Here is a 25,334-nt window from a genome sequence, read left to right on the forward strand (position 1 = left end):
TTATAATATTTTCTGTACTGTGCAAAACTCCAAATCTTAGTTTATTTTCTCAATCTATTTTATTAAGATGCAAATGGAAAACACTCTAATAGTATTAGAGGTAAACTGATTAATCGGATGGCTGTTTGTTTTTTTTTTTTACCCCAGATGAGTCAAACTGTCTATGAGCAGAAATATTTCTACAAAACGGCAAGATATAAATCTACACTTTTTACACAGAATGGAGAAAACACAATAGGTTTAGAAATATCTAGCTCCCATTGGTCGTTTATATCGTTGAAAGAAAATACAGGTTATAGTAGGCTACGTGAAAAGGAGTTCTTTGTATCTGCACTCGATTGCTCTTCCTCCGGAAGACCCGGATGTCTGGCACAGAAAAATTGAAATTGAATTGCAAGAACTGAATTTGAATTGTGAGAACTGAATGCAGATTCAGTTTTTCAAAGCAATGATTCAAATTAAACAATACAAATTCAAATTATGTGATTCAGATTCAGTTTTTTAATGCAATTATTCAAGTTGAGCAATTGAAATTCAAATATAAATTATTCAAATTCAGTTTCTAGTGGCACATATTTCTGCCCATAGACACGCCTTGTCCTCCCACAGAGCAAAGCACAGATTTAACCCGTTTTGTTTACAGTGACATTAATTAGGATATCACTCTGTTTCGGTGTAATGCCTGCACACAGCATGATTTCTGGGTTGTTGGAGACAGAGAATGACCATGAAAGAATCGTGGTGATGTCTTTCACTGTAGCTTTAAAACAATGGTTGTACGTTGTACAGTGTGAGCAGTTCAATGATGACGTATTCGAAACAACTTGAGACCAAAGAGGTTATTTTGTGTGTCAGGATTTTGTCTGTGAATTAGCCAATTAAAAAGCAACATGCAAATATCTATTAATTAATATGTTGCACCTAGAATCCAAAGCTGCAAAACTGACAGCCCAAGTTGGCCGTGTCCCCCTCACCACATTCTCCTCCTTCACCTTTAGTTTTTTCTAAATCTTTTCAGCACCCGTAAACGCTTCCACTTAAGTGTGGTTCACTTTGTTGTAGTGCTTGATGTTTACTGTCAATGCATGCTGATGATGTTATTCTACATCCGTCATAGCCTATGATTCAGGAGCTCTCATCATATCGTCTACACACACGCACACACACACACACACACACACACACACACACACACACACACACACACACACACACACACACACACACACACACACACACCATTCTTGATGTCTAACCTAAAATCAAGCAAGCACAAGGTGGTGCAGGGTGAGTTATCTTAATGGAGCATTAGTCTAGCAGCAGTCCTGTAGTTCCTTTGTTTCCTAAAGAAACTGGAAAATTAGTATTGATGTCATTGAAACTTTGGAAAAAGAAATTGCAAGACTGCAGATAACACATTAGACATAAGACATTTGGACTATACTCAACATTTTACTGTTTTTTTTTCTTGCAGATATCATGAAATGTCTCCAGGGAGACCTGAATCTTTTTCTGCAGTGTTTTCTTCTTTGATAGAGAGCCAACTACAGTGCTGCAGCATTTCTGCATGTGCGCATCGCTAACCAGACATTCGTTTCGTTCCGTTTAACTATTTATTCAAACAGGTTAAAACAAAAACATAACAATAATCAGAATACATAAAATGTATATACCAAAAAAAAAACATAAGCAAAACAGCAAATTAAAGAGACAAATGTATATGTAGATACATATTTCCTGTTTGAAAGGGTGTAGGATGAAGTTTCAAAAAACTTTTCTAGTCCTACCCCTTCTAATGTTCTGTTTTTACCATTTCTTCATTTCACAGAACTTCTAAAAGAAAAGCATAAAAGAAAAGAAAAAGTGGTTCAGCTGATCAAGGCACTTTGGTCACTGGCTGTCAGTTCATGTATCCATTTCCGTTTTGTATCCATAAAGAGTATTGATTTTAAAGATTTGTTTAAACTTACTTAGTGAATTACATGATTTAATTTCATCTTTACAGTTGTTCCACAGATTAACTTACATTTGAGTTATATTAAGAAATACAACGAGTGTTTTATAGCGTACCATTTTAAATACATTGTGTACCGCAATCCTATAGAGCTAATATGACTTGGGTGCAAAGATGTAAAGTTAATTATCCAATTTTCAGGGTGGACATCAGCTTGGACTGTGAGATGATGCATTGGCTGTAGAATGGATGGATGGAGTGTTGCAAGTCCAGACTTGGGCCGCCCCTCCCCAACACACACACAGACACACACACTGCTGAAATGAAGCAGCAGACATTGATTTAGTGTTTTTAAAAAGACTACATCTGAAGTGACAACATGTGTAACCAGGTTCTGTTACAGATACTTAAAGCTGAATGTTCTCAGTTTCAGTCTCCACAGCCAAGGTGTCCATCAGCAGTCATGTGCAATACTGAACCGTTAACAAGCGTCTCATTGTTCTGTCAGACAAGTCCACGTGAAGCCAGAACATTTTTAGACTTCTGGTCTGTTAAACATTCTTGATCATGATATTTTAGGAGGATAATATATGTTCCAATCATTTATACTGTTTCTTTATTGTATGTTTTTCCATCGGAAGTATTGATTTATTTTTTTGGTTAGAACAGATAGAAAAGCCTTCTTTGTTCAGAAATCTGGAATTAATATTTTATGTTGTTTTCTGTGGTTTTAGTGAAGATTCTTAGTTTGTGGCTTGGTTTGAATGAGAGCCTGTGAATGGAAGTGGATCTGAACACTGATACATTTCAGTTGAGTGAAGTGGACTACAGTAGAGCTCTTTCATGACGACCTCGGACCTTGATCTGAATGAAATGGCCTTTCAGGACCAGCGCTCGCATGTAAACGGGCTCGGTGTAAGTTGATATGTTTGGAGCTCAGCTCACGCTTAATGTTCTTTCTGTTCCTTCCTTATTTGCTCACCTAAGTGAGACTGAGAGCTGTCTTAAAAACGGTTTTGTCACAAGTATTGATGGTTTTATTCTGAATCAAGGTTTCAGACCAGATCACAGTTATAAGCAGAGTTCAGAAAGCAGTGATCTGACTTATAACAGGTTTATTGTAGCTGCTGATGCATTAATGTTATAATCAGGATCATCAACGGGTTTGGTCCAGTATTTCCTATTTGTCTCATGATTTGTAGAGATGCACCGATCAGGATTTTGAGGGACGATCACCGATCTCGAAAACCAGTATCTGCCGATCCCGATTTTACCGACCACAGCGAGAAATCCATAAATTCGTCAATATTGCTGTCTCATGTACACAACACTGACATTGTATTATTAGGTATAAAAATTAGGAGATGAGAAAGTATCATGAATTGACTGTTTTATTGCAGGCTGAGGCAACGTGCAATATTTCACACTCTAGACTCTTAGAGACGATTTAGACTCGGCTTACAAAGAGTAATTGTAGTTTAGTAGCTTCAGCTTTCCTGTGGTAATAATTATGTACAACATTTGCACCAACACAGACAACAGCAAACATGTCACTCTCTAAAAGTTGATACAAGTTGTAAACTATCAACCTTAGTTTTCCTGTGGAAAGAGGAATTCAATCTTTAAAAAAAAAAATAATTATGAATTATTAAAGGAGCATGAGGCTCCTTTTAAGAAATGAGACTCATTAGCGCCACCCTTCGCCACGACGGCCGTTGGGGGTACTGCAGCCAACAGCGAAGCCGGCACGGGAGAACGGGGAGAACGCACATGCAGCGTCGTGTGACGTCACATCCGCCGCCCAGCGCAGGAAATTCGGAGTCCAAATTGCAGCACATTTTGCAGCACACAGCCTGTTCAAGGCAACGGAGAGATACACTAGAGGGCTCATTATTTTTGTTTTGGAACGCTTCATCTGACATTATTACTAGAAAACTTAAAATGTATACTAATTTTTTTCATAAATCCTGCCTCATTCCTGCCTCAAGCTCCTTTAAGCTTTGTGAAAGCTTTAGCGATAGCATCCGCCGCGTGTGAGGAAACTCTTGTGAGTGAAACAAAACTCTTCTACTAGAACTCCACATGTCACTCCTGAAGCGACTGACACGACTGTCGTCCTGCGTGAGGCTTTGGACTGTATATAGTTTGGCATAACTCTGACAGGATTTCATCAGTGAAATATTAATGCAGAACCGCTGCAAACGACGCGTTTAAACCCGATGTCTTCTACAACCGAAAGCGACTGATGAGCAAAGCATATGAATTCATTACCTTACGATGTAGTTTTTTATTTTTCTTGCTGTCGTTTATATGTCTCTGTTAGGTTCAGCTGAGTTAGCGGCGTGGCTTCACCTCCTTTTCTGTCTCTGCCTTAACTGCAGCTAACTTTGGAAACTCAATATACTCCTTCATGTGAAAAACATTCAAATGTCTCATCAGCTTTGTTGTGTTGAAATTCTTTTGTAACATTCCTCCTCGGCGTATCTCCTTTGCACACACCTTGCAAACTGCAAATTTGTTGTCCTTTTCAGACATTGTAAAACTCCCACACCGGCGAGGCCGACGCCCCCTTGGGACAGCTCGGTCTGAGATGTGGGAACGCCCGCGCGGGCGGCGGTTGTTGTGATAAACGTCATCAGATCGGCCAGCTTTGAACTATTATTTTCCGATCTCCGATCAAAACCGATAGGGCCATTATCGGCCCGATACCAATCAGCGGCCGATCAATCGGTGCATCTCTAATGATTTGCAGTATTTCAGCCAGTTTACTGTTCTTTCACCTTCACAGCCATGTTAAAATATCCAACTGCAAATGCTGCTATGTATGTTTTTTTTTCCCATTTTCCATTTTTAGCTGTTTTTGGTCCAGTTTTCATGTGTCATTAGCTGAGGAGTCAATCTGTTGACATAAAAAAACTTGATTATTTGTCTGATAATCTGATGGGGACAGAGTGCAATATATGGTGTCTCAAACAGCAGTGATTTATGCACACAATGATATTGTTAAAAAAATTCAATCCTGAGTAGGCTGCACAATTACTGGACTAATTAGACCTAAGGGACAATGAACACTTCAGTAGAGACAATATGTTTACAGAGGTAGTTTGAGAATAACATTTAAGATAAGCATCATGTAAATGAAGAATAAAGAAAATTGCACCTCTGGGAGTTGTACAATGTGACCTTTATACTTGGAGTTTCATGATTCTGTCTCTTAAATTCCTGTGGCCTTGAAGGTTTTTTTTTTTTTTCTTCCTCTCGACTGTGATTAGTGAGGTGAGAAATATATAAACAAGGAATCGGCTGTTATCTGGCCCATCATAATAAAACACAGCCTACTCCCCCTTCCTCTTCCTGTTTGGAAGCTAATGGGAAAATGGGTCTCTGTGGAGTTTAGAGTGATTTGTAATTATAGCAGCTGCCTCGGTGCTCTGGCAGCCCAACCTGTAAGGCTCAGTGTCCTGAACCGGTTGGTTGTGACGTTTCCAGTCGTATGGGCCGCCCAGCGGGCGCGCTCAAGCTCTGGAGTGTCTAAACATACATGTGGTAGAGATCTCTCTCAAACGTGAATAGTTTCAATTTTGTTTTTTCCAGACTTCAAATAAAATTAAAAAAAAGGCAATTTATTGACTTTGAAAGACATTTGCATGTTGTATGTATTAAATTTGTGTTTTTCACTGATAGTTTATCAATATTCGATTAGAGGGGCACCACTAGGCAAATTTTTTTATTTATTTTTTTGTCGCTGGGCAAATTTTAAACTTCAGGTAGTTATAGACTAAACATATTTACAATTGTGTTATTTTGAACACGTACTTTTCTTTTCTCCAAATCCACTGTGCATAAAGGTAAAATCATAACAATGTTGTAATTTTCCAGATATTTCTAGACCTTACTGTATGTATGAATGAATGAATGCATGCATGCATGTATATATGAATGAATGAATGAATAAATGCATGCATGCATGTACCGTATATATGTATGAATGAATGAATGCATGCATGCATTCATGTACCGTATATATGTATGTATGAATGAATGCATGCACGTATGTATGCATGCATTCATGCACACCTTTTCAAAATGACATAATTTGCTGATTAGTAACGTAAAAGATATTTTCAAATCTTCATACAGCTGAAATGTGTTATCCTGGGGGAATATTAGAGATTCTGCTGTAAATAATTCCTGCTGTGTAAGCATTTTTTGAGCTCATTTACAATTAATTGGAATATGTAGGAAATGCATCACTTTTGAACTTCAATTTTTACAACACAGTCGTCGCACTGCTCTCACGAGTGATCTCCGACACTGCTAATGAGGATCTTTTGCCAGTAAACTTTGTTCCTTGCTTTTGTACTAATATTTTAATGATATTTTAAGTGTGTGAGCGGGCTGACACACATTGGCATGTTTCTCCGCTCATTATTTTGAGTCTAAGACAAGTAGTCATGAGTGTACGCATGTTGAACCGCTACAGGAGGTCGTTGCTTTGAAACTATGACAACCATTAAAGTAGGAGGCTGAGTCATCAGTTTAAGCAAATATGGAAATATACATTTATAAACGGTAAGCTACATTCTTCCATCCTCTCCTTGGCTGCTCTTACAAACCCTCTTAACTCCACTAATCTCTTACCTTCATCTGGTCACCTTATAGATGCTACACAAACTTATTAAATAATTCCTTATGAAATGAAAACCTTTCACAACAAATGTAATGCAGATAGGAGTGTGAGCGCCTGAGCTGCGATTGGCAGGGAGGAATTAGTGCATTTCTAAACCTGATCTTTATTCACATCCTGTTGTGTCATCATAGCGTGCCGATCAGGCTGAATGACCTTAACATTGTTCCAGTAACATTTTCTTTAGTTTTTTTCTCTTTTTATTGTTGATTTAGTCATTTAATAACTTTTATATTACCACGGAAATAGAGTAATAATATTGTCAAAGCTGCAACAGCGTTATCTATAGTTCTCAAAGAAAAAGAAAGCACGAATGCTTCTTCTGCAAATGCCTACACAGGACAGTGTGCTAGCCAGGAATATTTACTTTACCGCTTCAGTAACACGTTTCCTGAGAAAAAGGTCTTTGAGTTCCAGGATAAATATACACTGTTTGTGACTGCATGCAGGGTGGCTGACATTGTGCCTGATTCCTCTGTCCTGTAGAGGATTATCCTTGTAAAAGGCATAAACGATTAAGAACAGAACCAGCTTTTCTGTGGCATTTAAGGTCCAGCGTAAGGCTGTGAACTCTGATCCTTTCCTCTGTAAAATGACGTACTCCAACTTTGATATTGATCAGATATTGTGTGATGTTTTCGCTCTGATGAAAGGAATCTCAGGTAAATGAAAACCATACAAAACTGATCTTACACTCTCTTAGCTGTCACTGATGGGGTGTTTCCTATTGAAGCACTTTTCCGGTGTTAAGATGTGATAGGAAAAGAGATGTATATGGAATTATAATTGCTGTTAACAGGCCAGCTGACAGTCTTGCCTGGGCCCCGGACAAAAGGATCTCTCCTTCTCCCTCTTCCTCTCCTCTCCCTCTGCTCTTCAGGTTTTTATACAAGCTAATGGACGTTAACATTAGAGCTAGCCAGTTAGGTTAAGTTACAAGGTTGGTAAACGTTGGCTGTGCTGTTTCTTACCTTGCTCTACGCTGACTTTATTAATTCCAGCTTCACCGTCACCACCCTTTTTAAAATATTTGTGTAGAGAATCTCTGAGGCCTCTATTTTCTTCTTCTCTTCTTCTCTTTTCTCTTCTTTTCTGAGCACCGGACTTGTGCAGACCGGACATTTTGACCATTCTAATGGTTGAATTAAATGATAACATCAAATTTTGATCAGCGGCCAAACCATTTTTGTGTTGGGGGTTCTTGACCACAAGGACAATTATGAAGAAAACAAATAACAAGCTTTTATGTAACTCAAATACTACATATTTTTTTCCACAAATAGGTATATTTTGAAAAATTATTCCATAATTTAATGAGAATTATTATTTTTTATTTATTTTTTTTTCCCAGTTCTGGGCCCCCCCCCCCTACCCTGGGTCCGGGACAACAGACCCGTTTGTCCCCCCCTATCGGCGGGCGTGGCTGTTAATCTTGGCACAATTTTGGTATTCCAACATCTGCCCGAAGTTGTTACTCCTTGTTTGGATCAGGATCAGAGTAGACGGGGGCTTTGTGTCCCAGTCAACCTTCACCTCCCAGTCCTTCTGCAAACATGTTCTGCTGTCAGTCATCTCCTCGGGGTAGACGCCCAGTTTCCTCTAGCAGTGAACTAAAGTTGTGGTCCTTTATTTTCAAAAAAAAAGGAAAGAAAAAAACCCACACTCTTAAGCTCTTTCCAAACATCCACTTAATGATCCTGTTTGCTATGATGTGAGTGGCTCCTAAAGGAGCCGGTCTGATCATCAGTTAGTGGTTGTTTTAGTATTCGGATGGCGTGAAATTCCAGCTGGTGAAGACCGAGAAAAATGTGGACAAAACCTTTAAAACTGCAGCTATACTGTAATTCAGTACACCAACAAGACCCCTTTGAGAGAACACACATTTACAACGTCCTATCATTTGTCCTAAAGAAAAATGTACATCCTGAGGTTGAAGATTCCACCATGTTTTTTGCAAAGTGGAATTGTCTTTTTAATTAATTATTGATTTATGTGTTCTTAATTTGTTGTATGTTGTTGATCCTAGTATTCTCATCGTGTTGACCAGATGACAGCTGTGACATTTATTTAAATAAAAGGAGGCCGAAGTACAGAATTAAAGAATTTTGACTCTGTTTTCTGTACTGTCCATTAACGTTTGTGGATATTTGTTTATATACAGCAATAATAAAGAGATAACGGAGCATTTCAGGGGTTGAGGTTTGGACCTGGACTGGACCAGTGCTGCAGCTTGTTTCTTATACTTTTTTCAGCCATGCTGATGGAGATATGCCGGTTACCTTTCATCATTGTCCTGTTGCTGGATCTAATTCCAATCAAGCGTTAACTGTTCAATGCACTTCATCATTAGGAATGGGCGATATTTTACCGTTCACGATAAACCGTCAAAAAATTCCGGAAGGAAGGAAGGAAGGAAGGAAGGAAGGAAGGAAGGAAGGAAGGAAGGAAGGAAGGAAGGAAGGAAGGAAGGAAGGAAGGAAGGAAGGAAGGAAGGAAGGAAGGAAGGAAGGAAGGAAGGAAGGAAGGAAGGAAGGAAGGAAGGAAGGAAGGAAGGAAGGAAGGAAGGAAGGAAGGAAGGAAGGAAGGAAGGAAGGAAGGAAGGAAGGAAGGAAGGAAGGAAGGAAGGAAGGAAGGAAGGAAGGAAGGAAGGAAGGAAGGAAGGAAGGAAGGAAGGAAGGAAGGAAGGAAGGAAGGAAGGAAGGAAGGAAGGAAGGAAGGAAGGAAGGAAGGAAGGAAGGAAGGAAGGAAGGAAGGAAGGAAGGAAGGAAGGAAGGAAGGAAGGAAGGAAGGAAGGAAGGAAGGAAGGAAGGAAGGAAGGAAGGAAGGAAGGAAGGAAGGAAGGAAGGAAGGAAGGAAGGAAGGAAGGAAGGAAGGAAGGAAGGAAGGAAGAAGGAAGGAAGGAAGGAAGGAAGGAAGGAAGGAAGGAAGGAAGGAAGGAAGGAAGGAAGGAAGAAGGAAGGAAGGAAGGAAGGAAGGAAGGAAGGAAGGAAGGAAGGAAGGAAGGAAGGAAGGAAGGAAGGAAGGAAGGAAGGAAGGAAGGAAGGAAGGAAGGAAGGAAGGAAGAAGGAAGGAAGGAAGGAAGGAAGGAAGGAAGGAAGGAAGGAAGGAAGGAAGGAAGGAAGGAAGGAAGGAAGGAAGGAAGGAAGGAAGGAAGGAAGGAAGGAAGGAAGGAAGGAAGGAAGGAAGGAAGGAAGGAAGGAAGGAAGGAAGGAAGGAAGGAAGGAAGGAAGGAAGGAAGGATAAATTCCCATTGATGAGGTTTTTGTGTAACAAACATGGCGGATCTGAGAGCGAGATAGATTTTTAGTTAAAAAGATGGAGTTGAATTGGTATTTTCTTTTATCGTTATCGGGATAAATGCCAGAAATTATCGTCATGAATTTTTTTAGTCCATACTGCCCATCCCTATTCATCATATTTATCACTATATCACCAGTGACTTTTATTGAAAGTAAAGAGTGGCATGAAAGAAAGCCAGCAATAAAACTGTAATATTTCATATGTTTTTCATCTGAAGTTGTATTTCAGTAACTCTGTAACTTAACTAAGTTATGACTCTTCTGCAAGGACCTTCAAGTGTCCAAATTGACTTACTCAGTTCAATCAGTCATTCATTGCAAAATGATTTTACTGCAACCTGATTTTTAGGAGGTAAACTGACTTTGGCTTCTTCATGGACACGATTGAAGCTCCAGGTGGAAATAATTTTCGGTATTGTTATGAAACAAACCATCTGGTTCCTGCTGCACGTTGGTAGACCCAGTTAGTTGCACTCTGTGTTTCATAACTAAAGTGAAACTAGTCTAAAAACTGCTGAGTCAACTTTCAGGAGCAGGCCAGGCTTGTGTGGCTGAGTGTTTGTGCCTGTGGGTGGGGCTGGTGAGGCAGCCCTGGCCCAAAAACACAGGAAGTGCTGGGTGGGTTTGGAGGGCTGTTTTGCTAGAAGTGGGAAAAGGATTGTGAGAACAAGTGTTTCCAAGTGTGTGTGTGTGTGTGTTTGCTTTTGAAACCATGTATATATTCATACAGCTGCTGGCGTGCACGTATAAATAAATCTTTTAGTTTTGCATTTATGCAGAATCCCTTTAAAACCCTTCCCAAGTGTTGTACGTGGTTGTAAGCACATCTTGTTTGTGGATGAGAGAGTTTGCAAGCGAGATTGGGGTGAGAGGAAACGGTGACACCCTGAGAGGGAAGGGCTTGGGTTGTTGCCCTCTGAAAGATAGAGGGACAGAAACAAAGACGGAGAACCTGGGAGCAAGAAAGGAGAACTTGGCTCAGGTTGCATCCAACAAAGAGTTTGTCAAAGAGCACTGGGGGAGTGAGAGAGGAAGACTGTGGCTATGGAGACGGCGTGAAATTCAGGAAAAGAGGAAAAGAAGGAAAGGGAATTATCAAGGAACAGCAGGTGAATGATGAGAGTTGACTGAGAAGATGTAAATACTTCAACTTAAAAGCTCAAAAGTGGAAGTCAGAACAATCTGTGCAAGAAGCTGTTGGAAACCTGGACACGAAACCTGGCAGGGTCACTTTTCTGTCGTGCAGGTATCCAGACTTTCATGTTCTGCAGACACAATTTGCATTTGTTTTCGTGGATGAAACGGAAGCAGACCACAGATTGTCAATGTGACGGAAAACGTATTTGGTCAAGTTTTTGATTGACAGGCAGCCCTTAAGATATATTCCTTTGTCAGTATTTATGTGCTGTAATCAAGAATTACTCCACAACTTATTGATTTATTTTTATTCTTGATGTTTATGAGGAGTCTTTGAATCATGGCTAAGGAAAACTTTATTCTATAAATCACTTTTAGAGAATTAAGACTTTAAATCTAAGAATTTAAGACCATAAACATTTAAAAACTGCTGGAGACTGAATTTCCAAGAGGGAGTCACCCGAAGGGATCAATAAAGTCTAGTCTAAATTATGTGCATGTCAAAGTTAAGGTTAATATTGAGTAACTGACTGTTCCAGAGTGGATGCAGCTGATGTGTGGTGTTCATGTGGATAACTAACTCTGCAGCTGCATTTATTTAGTTCCATTTGTTTTAACTTCATCTGAATCAGTTTGCGTGTGAGTTTTGTATCTGTGCTGTGGTACAATTGTATTATAATGGACGTGTGTGTGTCTGTTCTCTGAACAGGACAATGTCAGTGTGTTTCTGCGCGGCTGCGAGGAGGTAGGACTGAAGGGCTCCCAGCTGTTCGACCCTGGAGACCTGCAGGACACGTCAACGCGTCCCACTGCCAAGTAAGACCCGAAGCCTCGGTGTTTCCTTTACTGTTCTGTGTGTGTGTGTGTGTACAGTATGTTAGGTAGAGATACACTGAATGGAAATTAAGACTCTATATGCTGCAAATCTGGATTAGACTGTAAGTACTAAGCAATTAAATCCCACTTAGCAAATGTCAAATGGTTCTTATGTTGGTGATTTTCACTCATTCATAGTTTTAAAAGGTTTCTGGTTGTGTGAAATTTTTTGGGCCAACATGCATGCATTTCTCTTTCGAGATCTATCCGCTTTTTAAAGTGTTTTGATCAGGAAAACCGATGGCTAAACTTTTAGTTTGCACCTCTTTAGGTAGTTAATTGTAGATTTGGAGTGTTTACATTATGTTTCTTTGCATATTTTAAATGTTTCGCCTGCATAGTTTGGGGGTGTTGAGGGGTATATAAGTAGGGTGAGGTCCACAGAACACCAGTTTTTGCTGTCACTGAGCCTTGCCTTTGCAGAATAAGGCAGAGAAACAAGTTTAAATATGTTTGGGTCTATAAAATATTTCCAGGTTTTGCTGGTTGAGGTATGGCTACCCTTCCTGAGTCTGTTCTGCCAGAGGTTTCTTCCTGTTAAAGGGTAGTTTTTCCTTTCCTAAGTCGCCTGGTGCTTGCTTGGGATGGGGGATGTTTCAAAGAAAAGTTTGATGCAATCCCTTGATAACTTTAGCTCGACAATCATTATTCTTTATTTCAGGAAATATGACCCTCAGCCAAACTGTAGTTTGGAGTTACGTGAAAAGATGACGCTTTAATAGACAGTAAAATTTACTGGACGAGGCATCAGTTTCGTGACCTTTTGGTTTTATGATGGGCAGTTTTGAAGCCTTTTTTTTGTCATAGACTATAAAATACAAAAAAAATCTTTAATTTATACTTTACTCATGTGGTGAGCTGCCGTGTTGCTCTGAAAGCCAACAATAATGGGCCACCGTGTGACAGTCAAAGTTAGCTGTGGCTGCCAGCTCCTTTAGTGTAAATTCACCTGAATGTTAAAAAAAAAAAAACTTAGAGTTGTGATGGATGTCAAATTAACCAATACAAACCAAAGTGGTATTTTGAACCAGGCTGTACATATGTTAATTAAAATATGCTTAAAAACAGGGGACTTTTATTTTTTAATTATTCAGATAAATTTCAGTTGTTGCTTGTTTGAACAGTCTGCCCTATCTAGACTATCAGGATGTGTTTTTGACATGTTGTATTATTATTATTATTAGTAGGGCCCGAGCACTGACAGTGCGAAGGCCCTATTGTATCTGTAGGAATTCTTTTTCTCTTTTTTTTTTTCTTTCTTCCGACGAAAGGAGGGCCTTTTTTGCACCCCTAAACATGCCCCAAAAGTCGTAACGTGCACTCAGGTGTGTTATACATCAAAATGTGCGTCTCCATCCTGCGACGATGGGCATTACTTTTCTCAGTCAAAAGCGTTACCGTGGCGACGCTAGATGCCAAAAAGCGCCGCCCCCCCTTCATCTGATTGGTCCATATTTGATAGTTCCTACTTTCAGCCATAACTTTTGAATGGTATGACATAAAGAGTAGTGGGTGGTGTCATCGGGGACTGTTTTGAGTCCTTGAACATAATTGGTGCAAATTGCACGCGCAAGGGCCCGTTCATCACTGCTTGCAGCTTTATTTAATATAATAATATTTATTTAATTGATTGGGATTAATTGCAAGTCAAAACATCTGTCGATTAATTGTGATAAAACATTTTAATTGGTTTTATAGCCTTACTTTGTCCTAATTGGAAAAATCTGGAATGAGTTGAACTGCATTCTTGAAATGCCTTGAGATGACATTTGTCATGATTTGGTGCTATAAAAATGAAGCTGAATTGAATTGAGCTTAAAATGAGCCGTGAAGTATAATATTAAAGACATCTCTGTCTCCTTACCACCATCCATAACTTTTATTGGAGTGGACCACTTGGAGGCCTTTGTCAACAGAAGTGGGGGGTCAATCTTCTGTGGAGGGGAATAGAGACCTTTTGTCTTATTTCTGACTTTTGATAAAATAAAGGGATATTTAAATGTACACCACTGTTTTTTTTTTTTACTATTTATAGATGTAGTTACACAAAAATAAGACTCAATATCGACAAACGTTATCACTTTTGGTCTTTTTAAGGTAACTTGTCTCAGTTTCCTGTGTAAGCACAGTTCTTCTGTTTCTGTCCTATAAAGAAATATTAAATAAATATTAAATATTATAAGCTCAATGTGTTTTAGATTTTATTTATTTTTTTATTTCAACATGACATCACGAACACTGGGAGGGAAAAAAAAATCAAGGGCGCTGAGTGTTGCTGTTGAACATTTCAGCTGTTTGTTGATGGAAAGCTTATCTTGAGCGCTGGATGCGTGTAGTGTGTCTCTTAGTGTGTCTCTCTCTTAGTGTGTCTCTCTCTTAGTGTGTCTCTTAGTGCGTCTCTTAGTGCGTCTCTCAGTGTGCCTCTTAGTGTGCCTCTCTGCCAGTCAACCTGTCTGTCATTCTCTGTTTCAGACAATCAGCCAGTTCACTGCGTCGCAAATTACTACATGACAGTCAATGGAAGTTTTTATGAGCCTGTTGATGAAGCAACAATGGTATATCTGTTTGACACAAGTAGTCTCTGTCCACATGCAACAAAAGGGTTTGCATCGCTTACTGAACCGCGACTCCTACTTTGTTGCTTGGTAACAAAGCCAGCTGCATGACATGTTTTATCTATATTGTAAGTGTGGGTGTGAATGTGGGGGTGTTTCTATGTGTTATTAAGCATGCAGTGCTCTTATGCTTGTCGCATATAACCGAGGTTTCATTCACTCAAGGGTTTAGGAAGGTGCTTCTGGAGACGAGGCGAGAGCGGGGGCAGCGCTAATCTTAACCGGTCTCAGGAGCTGCTGCTTGACTGGTTCTGCCAGGACAAGGACGCTTTTGAAAGCGCTGAAGTGTTTTCTGTGTGCGGATACGTGTGTCTTTGTATAAACTACTGGTTAGATAGCCTTTATTATGAGGATGTGTGGAAGATTGCAGTGGTAAATGTCATTTTATCGCACTGATTCATCCCAAGTTTACAGTAGCTGTGAACACTGATTCCTTGGGAAGTTATTGTTAATTTACACATGTCCCCATATTGTTCAGATTGATGTATGCAGCTACACATTTAGCCATGCAAAAGACAGTAAAGAAGAAACTTAAGGTTTAAATTCTGACATTAAGTTGAATCCCATCTTGACTGTCTCACCCAACACACAGTCTGACGTCACAGCGCAAGATAAACAAAACAGTCATGAATAATTTGTACATCACGGTGGTGCACCATGTATCTTCAGTCTGACATGAGCCTTGTAAAAGCTTTGCAACACCCAGTGCCGTATACAGAGCTACATTCAGTACATTTAAATTCAGTTAGCAGAATTTTAGCAACAACCGCCGGCATCATTTATTAGGGCCCGAGCACTTACAGTGCAAAGGCCCTATTGTATCTGCAGGAATTTTTATTTTCCTTCTTCCGACGAAAGGAGGGCCTTTTTGCCGTCCTAAACGGGCCCCAAAAGTCACCAAATTTTGCACGCAAGCCAGGCCTGGCGAAAAATTTGATATTCAATGTTTTGCATTAATGTGCGTGGCCTAATGGCTCAACAGCGCCCTCTAGAAAACTTTGTGCCTCAAGCCCCACAATACGGTTTGACGTACATGCACGAAAATCGTTACACACCTGTATCATGTCACAACTTAAAGAAAAGTCTCTTGGCGCCATGGCCGAAACCGAACAGGAATTCTGCCATTTTGAATTAATTGTGTAATTTTGGCTCAATTTATGCCATTTCTTCGGCCGCTTCTTCGCCCGAACCGTAACGTGCACCCAGGTGTGTTATACATCAAAATGTGCGTCTCCATCCTGCGACGATGGGCATTACTTTTCTCAGTCAAAAGCGTTACCGTGGCGACGCTAGACTCAAAAAAGCGTGCCCACCCTTCATATGATTGGTCCATGTTTGATAGTTCCTACTTTCTGCCATAACTTTTGAATGGTTTGACATAAAGAGTCGTGGGTGGTGTGATCTGACTCGGTTTTGAGTCCTTGAACATAATTGGTGCAAATTAGCCCCGTCCCTTCTTCTGATTGGTCGATATTTGATAGTTCCTACTTTCTGCCATAACTCTTGAATGGTTTGACATAGAGAGTCGTGGGTGGTGTCATCCGCTAAATGTCCAGGCCTGAAGAATCTACATGCAAGTCATACAAGCTTCCACTGCAGCCTGAACGTGCACAAGGGTGCGAGGACCCGCATCTTTAATTCTCTTTACATTTTAAGCGCAAATATGGGATTACAGAGCGAATATTTTATTTTTTCCACGTTTTAATACTTGGAGTTTCGCCTTTTTGCTATATTCCTATTTAAACTGAAGTATGCCTTTTATTGTATAGATTCAATGCAGCATGAATGAACCAGCAACTGACTCCAAGCTCCTTGTTAACTTGATTTACACATTCTGTCAGCGATGCTTTCCGTACTCGCTGTCGTCCTACTCGCCACAGAATACCAGGAACACAAAAGAAGACTGTGGCATCAACATACACCTGAGAGGGAACTGTAGTGTCATTGTTTTAGTGGGCCTGTGCTATTTCCAGTGGTTATGTAACCCTCTACCTGACAAGATCCTTTTTTTTTTTTCTTTCTTTTTTGCACCTTGTAGCCTTGACAGACAGTTTCTGCTCCACCTGCTAGAAACTGGGCACACATTTATTGATCTAGGAAGTAGTCTGGAACAAGCTGTTGTAAAGATGGACAGGTTCAGCGTGAGCTCAGTTTGAAAATATTTACCTGTTCCCCACTGTGTTGATGGAAATGCAGATTTCAAAGATGAGAAAGTGAAGAGGAGAGAGAAGTGGTGCCTCTGCTCGGAGTTGTGTAATGCCCAAAGTAAAATAAATCAAGTCAAATGTTTCCACTCGTCTTCAGAGAAATAAACACACAAGAAAAGACGAGTCCTTTAAATCTGCCAAGACATTGTCGAGTGATCCAAGTAGTAAACCATTATAAATGTTCTTCATATACATGCTGAATGCTACGTACATTAAAAGAAACAAATTAAAAGAATATGTCCATAACTCAAGAAGAGGTTTTGAGCTTGTACCTTGTAGACAATGCTCTCCCTGTTCATGACTGCCGCCGCACTGATTAAAATCACAGATGGTGACTGGTAGTTAAAATGACAGATTTATACTTCATTGTTGCCTCTAAATATGATCTAATGTCTTTTGGAATTTGAGGCGTTTGTCTTTCAGTTTTATTTGCATAACGACAAAAGGAAAAACAACCTGTCCCAGAGTTTTGGCTGACGGGAAGATGGGGTGAAAAATGACAGGGAGGTTTTGCAGATTATCCCCTCCAGCTATACTTCCACAGTAAATATGTTCTCCTTCTATCCATCTTTCTTCTTTGATTCTCACATATCTGCTGTCATGGAAAACTCATACGTGCAATTTGAGGTTCATTTAGTGAGTTACTTTTTTTGTGACTCAGGTTATGGAATGTACAGATATAAATGTAGCAAAATAAGTGGAACAGGGGGAGAAAAAGACAGTGGAACGAAGCCAAAATGCTATTTTAAATATTTAACATTATTCTATACTCTAGGCATTTAAAAACACTCTCCTATTATGTTATGGCTCAAGGTTACATCTGTTATTTTCCATAGCAGTCAGGTATGCACTTTCCCAAGGACGAACGGGATGAATTCATGAGCTTCTGTGTTGCTGTGCTTCACATATGTCTCTACTTTAGTGTTGTTGTTTTGTTTTTGTCCTAATCTGAGAAGGTTTTGTTTGTACTACAGAAGAGGGTGTTGATCAGTTTTACAAATGCTTAAAAGTTTCCCGTTTATAGCTTCATGTGGTAAACCGCGAGCTTCCCCATCTTCTCATTTTGGTAACATCTGTGGCGGCGAGTGGCCGCCGCTGCGGTGCGTCTGCACCTCTGGGAGAACAGTTGGCAGTCGTACCACTCGGCTACCACGATGACATCTCCTCCGCGTCTTTCTTGAAAAAGGATCATCGTTTGAATGATGAATACTCGTAACTATAGAGAAGGGGGCTTTCTATATCTTCTGTGATTCAGCTTTTATTCCAGATGAAACTATTAAATAAAAAACCTCCTATGAAAACCAACTGCAGACAGAGATGCAAGTACAGAGCCTGTTCTGTCTGAGTGGGCTGCAAGTCACTTGAAGTGCTCTGTATTTTCAGTGAGTTGTGTTTTCTGCTGCTATTTTGCATGCCTGTGTGGGAGATGATGTGTCCTAAAGTTGTCTGCTTTTATAGCAATTCCAGTGGCTCATCTCTCTCTCCGCCTTTTCTTTGTCTCGTTCTCCAGGGGAAGTGACTGCAGTCGAAGGCTCAAGAATGTAAGTGTTGCTGCTGAATTACAGTGGGATAATTTCTTTGTGTTTTAATTGCATGTTTGAATGGAAACTGTTCTCATGGCCAGCTGTGACATTTTTGTGTTCATGTGTCACTATCTGTGCTTTTTCCTTCATCTGTCTTATTTTATTTTTTCTATTCTATAAAATGTATATGGATGGATGGATGGATGGATGGATGGATGGATATACTGTATGTGTGATGGATACTTCTTTTTTCTAATGGAGCTATTCTTGGATATTTCATTCTCGCGACTGTCAGCAGTCTTGTGTTTATTTATTTTACGGCATTATTTATGCATTTTCTTTTCCCCCTCTCAAACTCGCCTCAACATCTATTGCTGTTTTACTAATAATGCTTCTTTAAGCAGTAGCACACTTAATGCAAGCCCTGCCCACTCTGCAGTCAGAGCCACTTCCACTCTCTCCTTTCTGTCTCACTTCCACTCACTCTGCGATGCCGGCGTGAGAACCAGTCGATGTGTGGAGCTGCAGAGCCGGCCGGCCGACCGAGCTAGCCCATTTAGCTGACCAAACAGAGGGGACTCTCAGCTTCATTAGTCGGCATTTACGGCGACTGCAAATGGCTCGCAAGATTTCCAACCCGCAAACACTTAAGCCGGGACCTGCTGCAGTGACATTGTTGGTACACTGTGATTCTGCCCTGCAGATTGAGATCTGAGGACTAGGACTTGATAGCAGCTGCCTCTGCAACACATCAAATATTGAGAGGTGAAGAACCTGCATCGAGGGGAATTTTGCTGATGTGGTGATTGAGCTGTTGTTTAGCAAACATCTGTGATTTTACAGTGAAAAGGAAATGTGTGGATGGATGATTTTTTGCTGGAGTCATGGCATTTCGGTGTAGCAGCTGAAGGTGTGAACAAGAACGTTTGCTTGTACATGTTTACCTTTTTTGAGCATATGTACTACGTTGTGTTTGTGGATTACCTTATGCATGTTCACAGGGGCCGGCATCACACATGCATTTTGTAGGGGTGTGTTGTGCACTAGTTTGTGCATGACTTAAGTATGTTTGCATGGGAGACAAACACTCGATTGTTGATTTTCCATGGAAACAGGTCTTGTGTCACAGCAGAGAGCAACTGAAACTGATGAGGCAAAGCAAGCATGACACAGCGTATCACGCCTCTGTCAGGCTGATGTTTACATTCCTATCACTCAAGAACTCCGAACGGGGTTTGATTTGAACTACCACATCCAAGCGCTCATGTCCCTAGTGTCCATTTGATGTGGTCACCCCCTGCTTGGTTTGGGTTTGCATGCACAAGTCCCGCTGGCATCAAATCTAGGATGTGTTGTTATTGCCATTGACTAGTTCAGATCAATATGGACTTGTTTGAAGATCAATAGTTAGCTAGTAAAACTCATCTGGGGCTGACCCACTTCTGGTGATAGTACGCATGGATGTGCCGTTACACTGGCCGGGGGGGGAAGTGTCAGATGTTCCTCTCAGAGTTCTCCACAATGCTTAGAATCGGGCTTTCCCAGGTTTTCATGCAGGGTATAAGGTGTAAGCATCTTATACGTGGATTCATCAAAACATGGCTCCCAAAGCTAGGGTTGCCACCTTTCAGAAATAGAAATCAGGGCACGATTTCAGCAGCGCAGGCGCCAAAAAAAGGGACATCCCCAAAACTTCTAAAATGCATAGAAATATATATATTTTATGCGAAAAAAACAAAATGCTTTGATTTCAAGTTTAAAGTGCTTTAATAGCATTGAACTTGCATGACTGTACAGACAGCCAACCATACTAGCAACTGAAATAGCCTCCTATGCTATGTTTGTGTAAAAGTATGGTGTAATATATGGTGTATATAGTGTAAAAGTTAATTTATTTCAATACTTCAACTGAAAAGGTGAAACTAATATATTGCATAGTCTCATTACATGCAAAGAAAGATATGTTAAACATTTATTTGTTATAATTTTGACGATTGAATTGTTTATTGATTTCATAAAATCTAATTTTTGGAGATTTTTTATTTGGGGTTTTCATAAACTATGAGCCATAATCACTAAAACTATAACAAATAAAGGCTTAAAATATCTCACTTTGAATGTAGTGGGAAATAATACATTTGTTTCACCTTAAGTTGAATTTACTACGAATAAAGTTTTGCAATAGATTCAAATTTTCCGACCTTCACCTGTATATTATGACATCAATAAATAAGAGCATAATATGTGTCCGTATTGATTCAATACGGAACGCAACTTTTAATTCCCAATTACGTAACAATTACGTATTTCAAGGGACAGGTGGCAACCCCTGGCTATCTACCCTATATACCCAAAGCTATCTGTTCATTTTATCAGAGCACCTGTATGTCCACAGCTGCTGTCTACTTCTGCTTCTCAAAAAATAAGCCTTCATTTTCTTGTAGGGTTCAAATACAGTTCACAGCAAGTAACTAGTTGGGTTTTATGCTTCCTCTGATCAGTAGATCTGTCCTCTCGCTTGTCCTTAAAGTGTATTTGAGTGGCAGCGGTTGTTTGACTGAAATAAACACATTAAGCCACGCTGAGCTCTCTTATCAAAGCGATCCCTGCGGAGTGCTGGTTGACATGGACACTGCAAATATAGCTGGCAGCACAGCGCCAACGGTGCCAGAGTTACTGCCCTGCGTGATCTCCCCGTCGCACAGTCACTCCGCATATTCTGCTAGTTTCTATTCTTTTCTTCTCTATTAGCCAACAGAACTTCCTCTGATTCTCCGAGGCTTGGTTCTGCAGTTGAACTCGGGGAAGTAGGTTACAGACATCAGTGCTACACAACAGAAGCATCGGCGGGTTGAAACAGTGATGTTCCTGCGTTTGAGAGAGATGAGCTGGAGCTGCTTCATGCACCAGGGGGCTGAGGCGGCTAACGAGCAGATGGAAAACTCAGTGAACATTGAAATGCTGATATATGCTTCTTGCTGAGAGAGTGCACGCACCAAGTTTCAGGGTCCAAACAATGGCTTGGTTTTGATGTGTGTGTGTTTGCCCAGGACACCTCTAAGTGCCAAGAAACCCTGTGAGTGATTGCGCCCCCCACTTTGTTTCCAGTTCATGCAGCCTGGGCTCTGTATGAAACTTGTTATATAGAAATATTCACTGAATATGACAAGAAGTCTTCAGGGTACAAAAAGTGTTTGAGAAATCCCTTAACCTACCTTTTTAAAAAAAAAAAAAATTGTTGATTTTAAAAGTACATTATCCAGTACATTTCTGGATAAATCCAGAAATGTACTGAATTCCAAGGCCTTGCATTTGATCTATTACTCATTGATTGTTCCCTATTTATCTTACTGTGTGGAATTGTGGGGATCCACCTTTAAAACCACCTTAAATTCAATAATAAAACTTCAAAACGAGCCATACGTATCATCAATAAGGCTGATTACTACGCTCACACAGATCCACTTTTTCTAAATTCTCATGTTATTAAATTTTTTGATTTGTTTTATTATAAAATCATGCAAGTTATGTTCAGAGCAAAATCAAAAATGCTCCCAGACTCAATACAGAGGTTCTTTTAAATTCAGGAAACTCCCTATAATCTTAGAGGTGTCTGCAATTTCACTGTACAAAAAGCTAAAAAAGGTATGAAAAGGAGATGTGTCTCCATTACTGGAGTTAAATTCTGGAATGATGCCAACATGAATTTAAAAACATGTCATTCTCTTTTGGTTTTTAAGAAAATGGTTTGTAAAGCTATTTTTGAAGCTTATAAGTGCAATTGACCATCTGTAAATGTTTCTTTGCTTTTCTGTCGTTTCTTTGCTTTTCGGTTGTTTCTTTGCTTTTCTATTCTCTTTTTGGTTTTCTGGAGGTCAGTAGCCACAAACAGAAAGTTGGTACTATAGGATAGGCTTTTATAAGCAGTTTGCTTCAGCCTATGCCTTTTCAGTCATTGTTCAACACATTTTTGGTTTTGTATGAAATGGTAATGCTGTGCACAATGTTTTGTGTTGTCATGACTGAATAAACTTCATTCATTCATTCATAAGACTGAAAGTAAGATCGTTTAGCAAATTACATCTTCCTCTGAAAATTAAATAAGCTTTTTTTAACATTAAAATGTTTGAGGTTCAACAGTTCAAGTTGATTTTTTTTTTTTTCAGCTTTTTTATTTAAATTTTATTTGTGTGCCAACAGGTTTTGATCACCATCTACTGGCTTGGTCGTGCCGCCAACAGCTGCACCTCGTACAACGGGCCCACGCTGGACCTGAAAGAGTTTGAGGGCCTGTTGTCACAGATGCGAAAGGTCTGAAAACCGTATTTAATGGCATTTATGGGTAAAATGACTTGAAAATTCTCATTTATTGTGACAACATCGTCATCCGTGTTGTTGTTTTTTATCTTATACTACGTCTTTCAGTCGTTACGCTATATAAGTACCAGGGAGACTACGTTTTTCTTCTAGGCAGAAGAGTGCATATTTTATCTCTGCCGTAACTAAATGTCCTGCCAATCTGACTCGGAGCAAGGCACGCGGTCTCTGTTTGATCACTTACTATCAGACGCAGTGACGGTTTGTGTTGAAGAGTCTTGTGATTTCTCAGAAATGATCTCAGAGAAAAGATAACACCGTCCGCCCCAGATCCGGTCTTGACCTTTTATAAACTGGGTGCTACTGCAAATCTCAACGTGTTTTATATCCCTCTGCTGACCAATAGAACAGAGAAAGGTTTGAACTTCTGTGACACGCGCTCTCTCTGACAGTCTTTCATAGCCATGAAGTCACCCTGGTGTAATATATTCCACGATGTGACATCCCGTCACCGTTCTATAAAAGAGAGAAATGACTTCCCCAGATGTTCACACATTGCAGATGAACAAAACAAAGATACATTTCCATGAGTACACATTTCCATGAATTAAACAGTTTAACGATAAAATGAGATTTATGAAGCGAAAAAAAAAAAACAGCTGGCCTTACAAAAGAATATATGAGTTAAATCCAGGTAGAAATTGACCAAAGCGCTTTTAACTTGCAATGCTATTTCATTGCTGCAGCAAAACAGGCAAATGTCATAGTCAGAAACCATTCCCACGCTGAGAAAGATGGCAGTGGAGCCCACTTGCAAACGCAAATCCTTTCACAAGGCTTTGAGTAGCATTAGAGAGGGTTTGGAGGTCAGGAAGAGGAAGCCTTTTGGGAGACAGGAAAGGTCCTTCTCCACCTTCCATTAGTCGCACCGACACATTTGGAGCGTCGACGGAGAAAGGGAAGGTCGCCAAGGTGAAGAGCGACGGAGCGGAAAATAAAAACATTCCAAAATGGTTATTTGCTAAATAGATGCAGGTGGCCTGCAGGGTTGAGTGAGACGGTATTTTGAAACATAAGCATATGATTTCAAAGGCAAGGGCTATGCAGAGTATATGCATTGTTAATAAGTGGCTGCTGAATGTCCTCAGGAGGCAGAGGAGGCAGAAAGCCCTCAGCGCAGCATCCGGGACAGCGGTTACATCGACTGCTGGGACTCTGAGCGCAGCGACTCTCTCTCTCCGCCACGCCACGGACGCGAGGATTCATTCGACAGCCTGGACTCCTTCGGCTCTCGCTCACGACAGACCCCGTCGCCAGACGTCCTGGTCACCCGCGGCAGCAGTGATGGTAGGAAATGCTCCTTTTTTTTGCACTTATCACTTGTCGTGTTAGAGTTAAACAGAGGTGTCAAAAGTATTCACATTCATTACTCAGGTAGAAGTATAAATACTAGAGTTTAAAAATACTCCTGTTGAAGTATCAACTCAAGTTTTTTACTCAAGTAAAAGTATAAAAGTACTGGTTTCAAAACTACTTAAAGTATAAAAGTAAAAGTAATGTAAGGGGGAAAAAAGCCAGTAAGGACAAAAGCCATTGAAAATGAATGCATCTTAGTATAATGCAAATATATTAAAGAACCATATATGTGTACTATTGAGCATTAACATGTGTTTCAGAGAGCAGGAGATATGATGACTAGTTGCCTATAAGTATCGTAATGGTGCAAAAAGTCAAACTTCAGAGGCATGTTATCATTTATCCTAACCTTTATTGGAATGTACATCCAAGTTTAGTTGCAGGAATCTGAGGGAACGGATGTAAGAACAAAACTGGACAAGAACATCTGAAACAACCACAACCAAATTCACTCTATCCGGATGGAGCAATTTAACTGGATAGTTTTTATTAAAGGCCGAAATGAAATAGAGTAACGAGGCTGTTTTTAAAATGTAAGGAGTAAAAAGTACAGATAATTGCGTGAAAATGTAAGGACTAAAAGTAAAAAGTCGTCTGAAAAATAATTACTCCAGTGAAGTATAGATAACCAAAATTTCTACTTAAGTAAGGTAACAAAGTATTTGTACTTTGTTACTTGACACCTCTGGAGTTAAACATACATGTGCAGTCTTCTGCGGTTAAAATGATCACCCATAGTTTACAGTTCATGTCTTTTTAAATAGTCACTATGTCATTTCAGAAAGAGCTGTTTCCACTACAGCTGCAGGGTAATAAACACAAACTACAGTTCCAGCCTTGAGACTTTTTAAAGTTTTGTGCTCAAATTAAAAATTGAGTTAAAAAAAATGCATCTTTAGTGATTTTATAATGCCAAAAGTGACCATATGCTCCTAATAAAAGCTGTTAATGACTACACCGTAACTTAATTTAGCTCTTTTAAACTTTAACAACAGCTCATAAAAGACTACAGCAGTCGTCACAGTGTAATTTTCTTTGCCGAGCTCAATGTGGGAAAATACAGAGAGAGGCTAAGCATCCTGTCCATGTTTTTGTTTTTAGGGAAGTGCAGAGGAAACTTGCTGAAATCAAAGCTGTTCTTCAAAACTTTGCCAGGACTTAATTGGCTTTAGTTCCTTAAAAATAAAGGGGAAATTGCTTCACATCTCCATTGTCATTGTTGCAGAGAAGTGGTTTTTAAAGGAAATCTGCAGTTGGAAGGATTTGGTTTCCAAAACATCACTTAATGAGAGCCATTACTCTT

The 25,334-nt window shown here is 39.9% G+C and overlaps 1 protein-coding gene across 15 annotated transcripts in view; it reads left to right on the forward strand.

The window, feature by feature from the left end:
* Positions 1–25,334, forward strand: part of LOC133446745 (LIM and calponin homology domains-containing protein 1-like) — a 113,578-nt gene that overhangs the window by 44,096 nt on the left and 44,148 nt on the right. For 14 of the 15 annotated variants that reach the window (XM_061724766.1, XM_061724763.1, XM_061724771.1 and 11 more), the window contains exons 4-7: positions 11,787–11,893; positions 18,286–18,316; positions 22,499–22,609; positions 23,764–23,962. In XM_061724766.1, coding sequence (XP_061580750.1) covers positions 11,787–11,893; positions 18,286–18,316; positions 22,499–22,609; positions 23,764–23,962 — 448 coding nt within the window. Of the gene's footprint in view, positions 1–11,786; positions 11,894–18,285; positions 18,317–18,795; positions 19,064–22,498; positions 22,610–23,763; positions 23,963–25,334 lie in introns of those variants that run through there. The other variant, XM_061724778.1, reaches the window with a different exon arrangement.

This window comes from Cololabis saira, chromosome 7 (assembly GCF_033807715.1).
Source record: "Cololabis saira isolate AMF1-May2022 chromosome 7, fColSai1.1, whole genome shotgun sequence".
Lineage (NCBI taxonomy): Eukaryota > Metazoa > Chordata > Actinopteri > Beloniformes > Belonidae > Cololabis > Cololabis saira.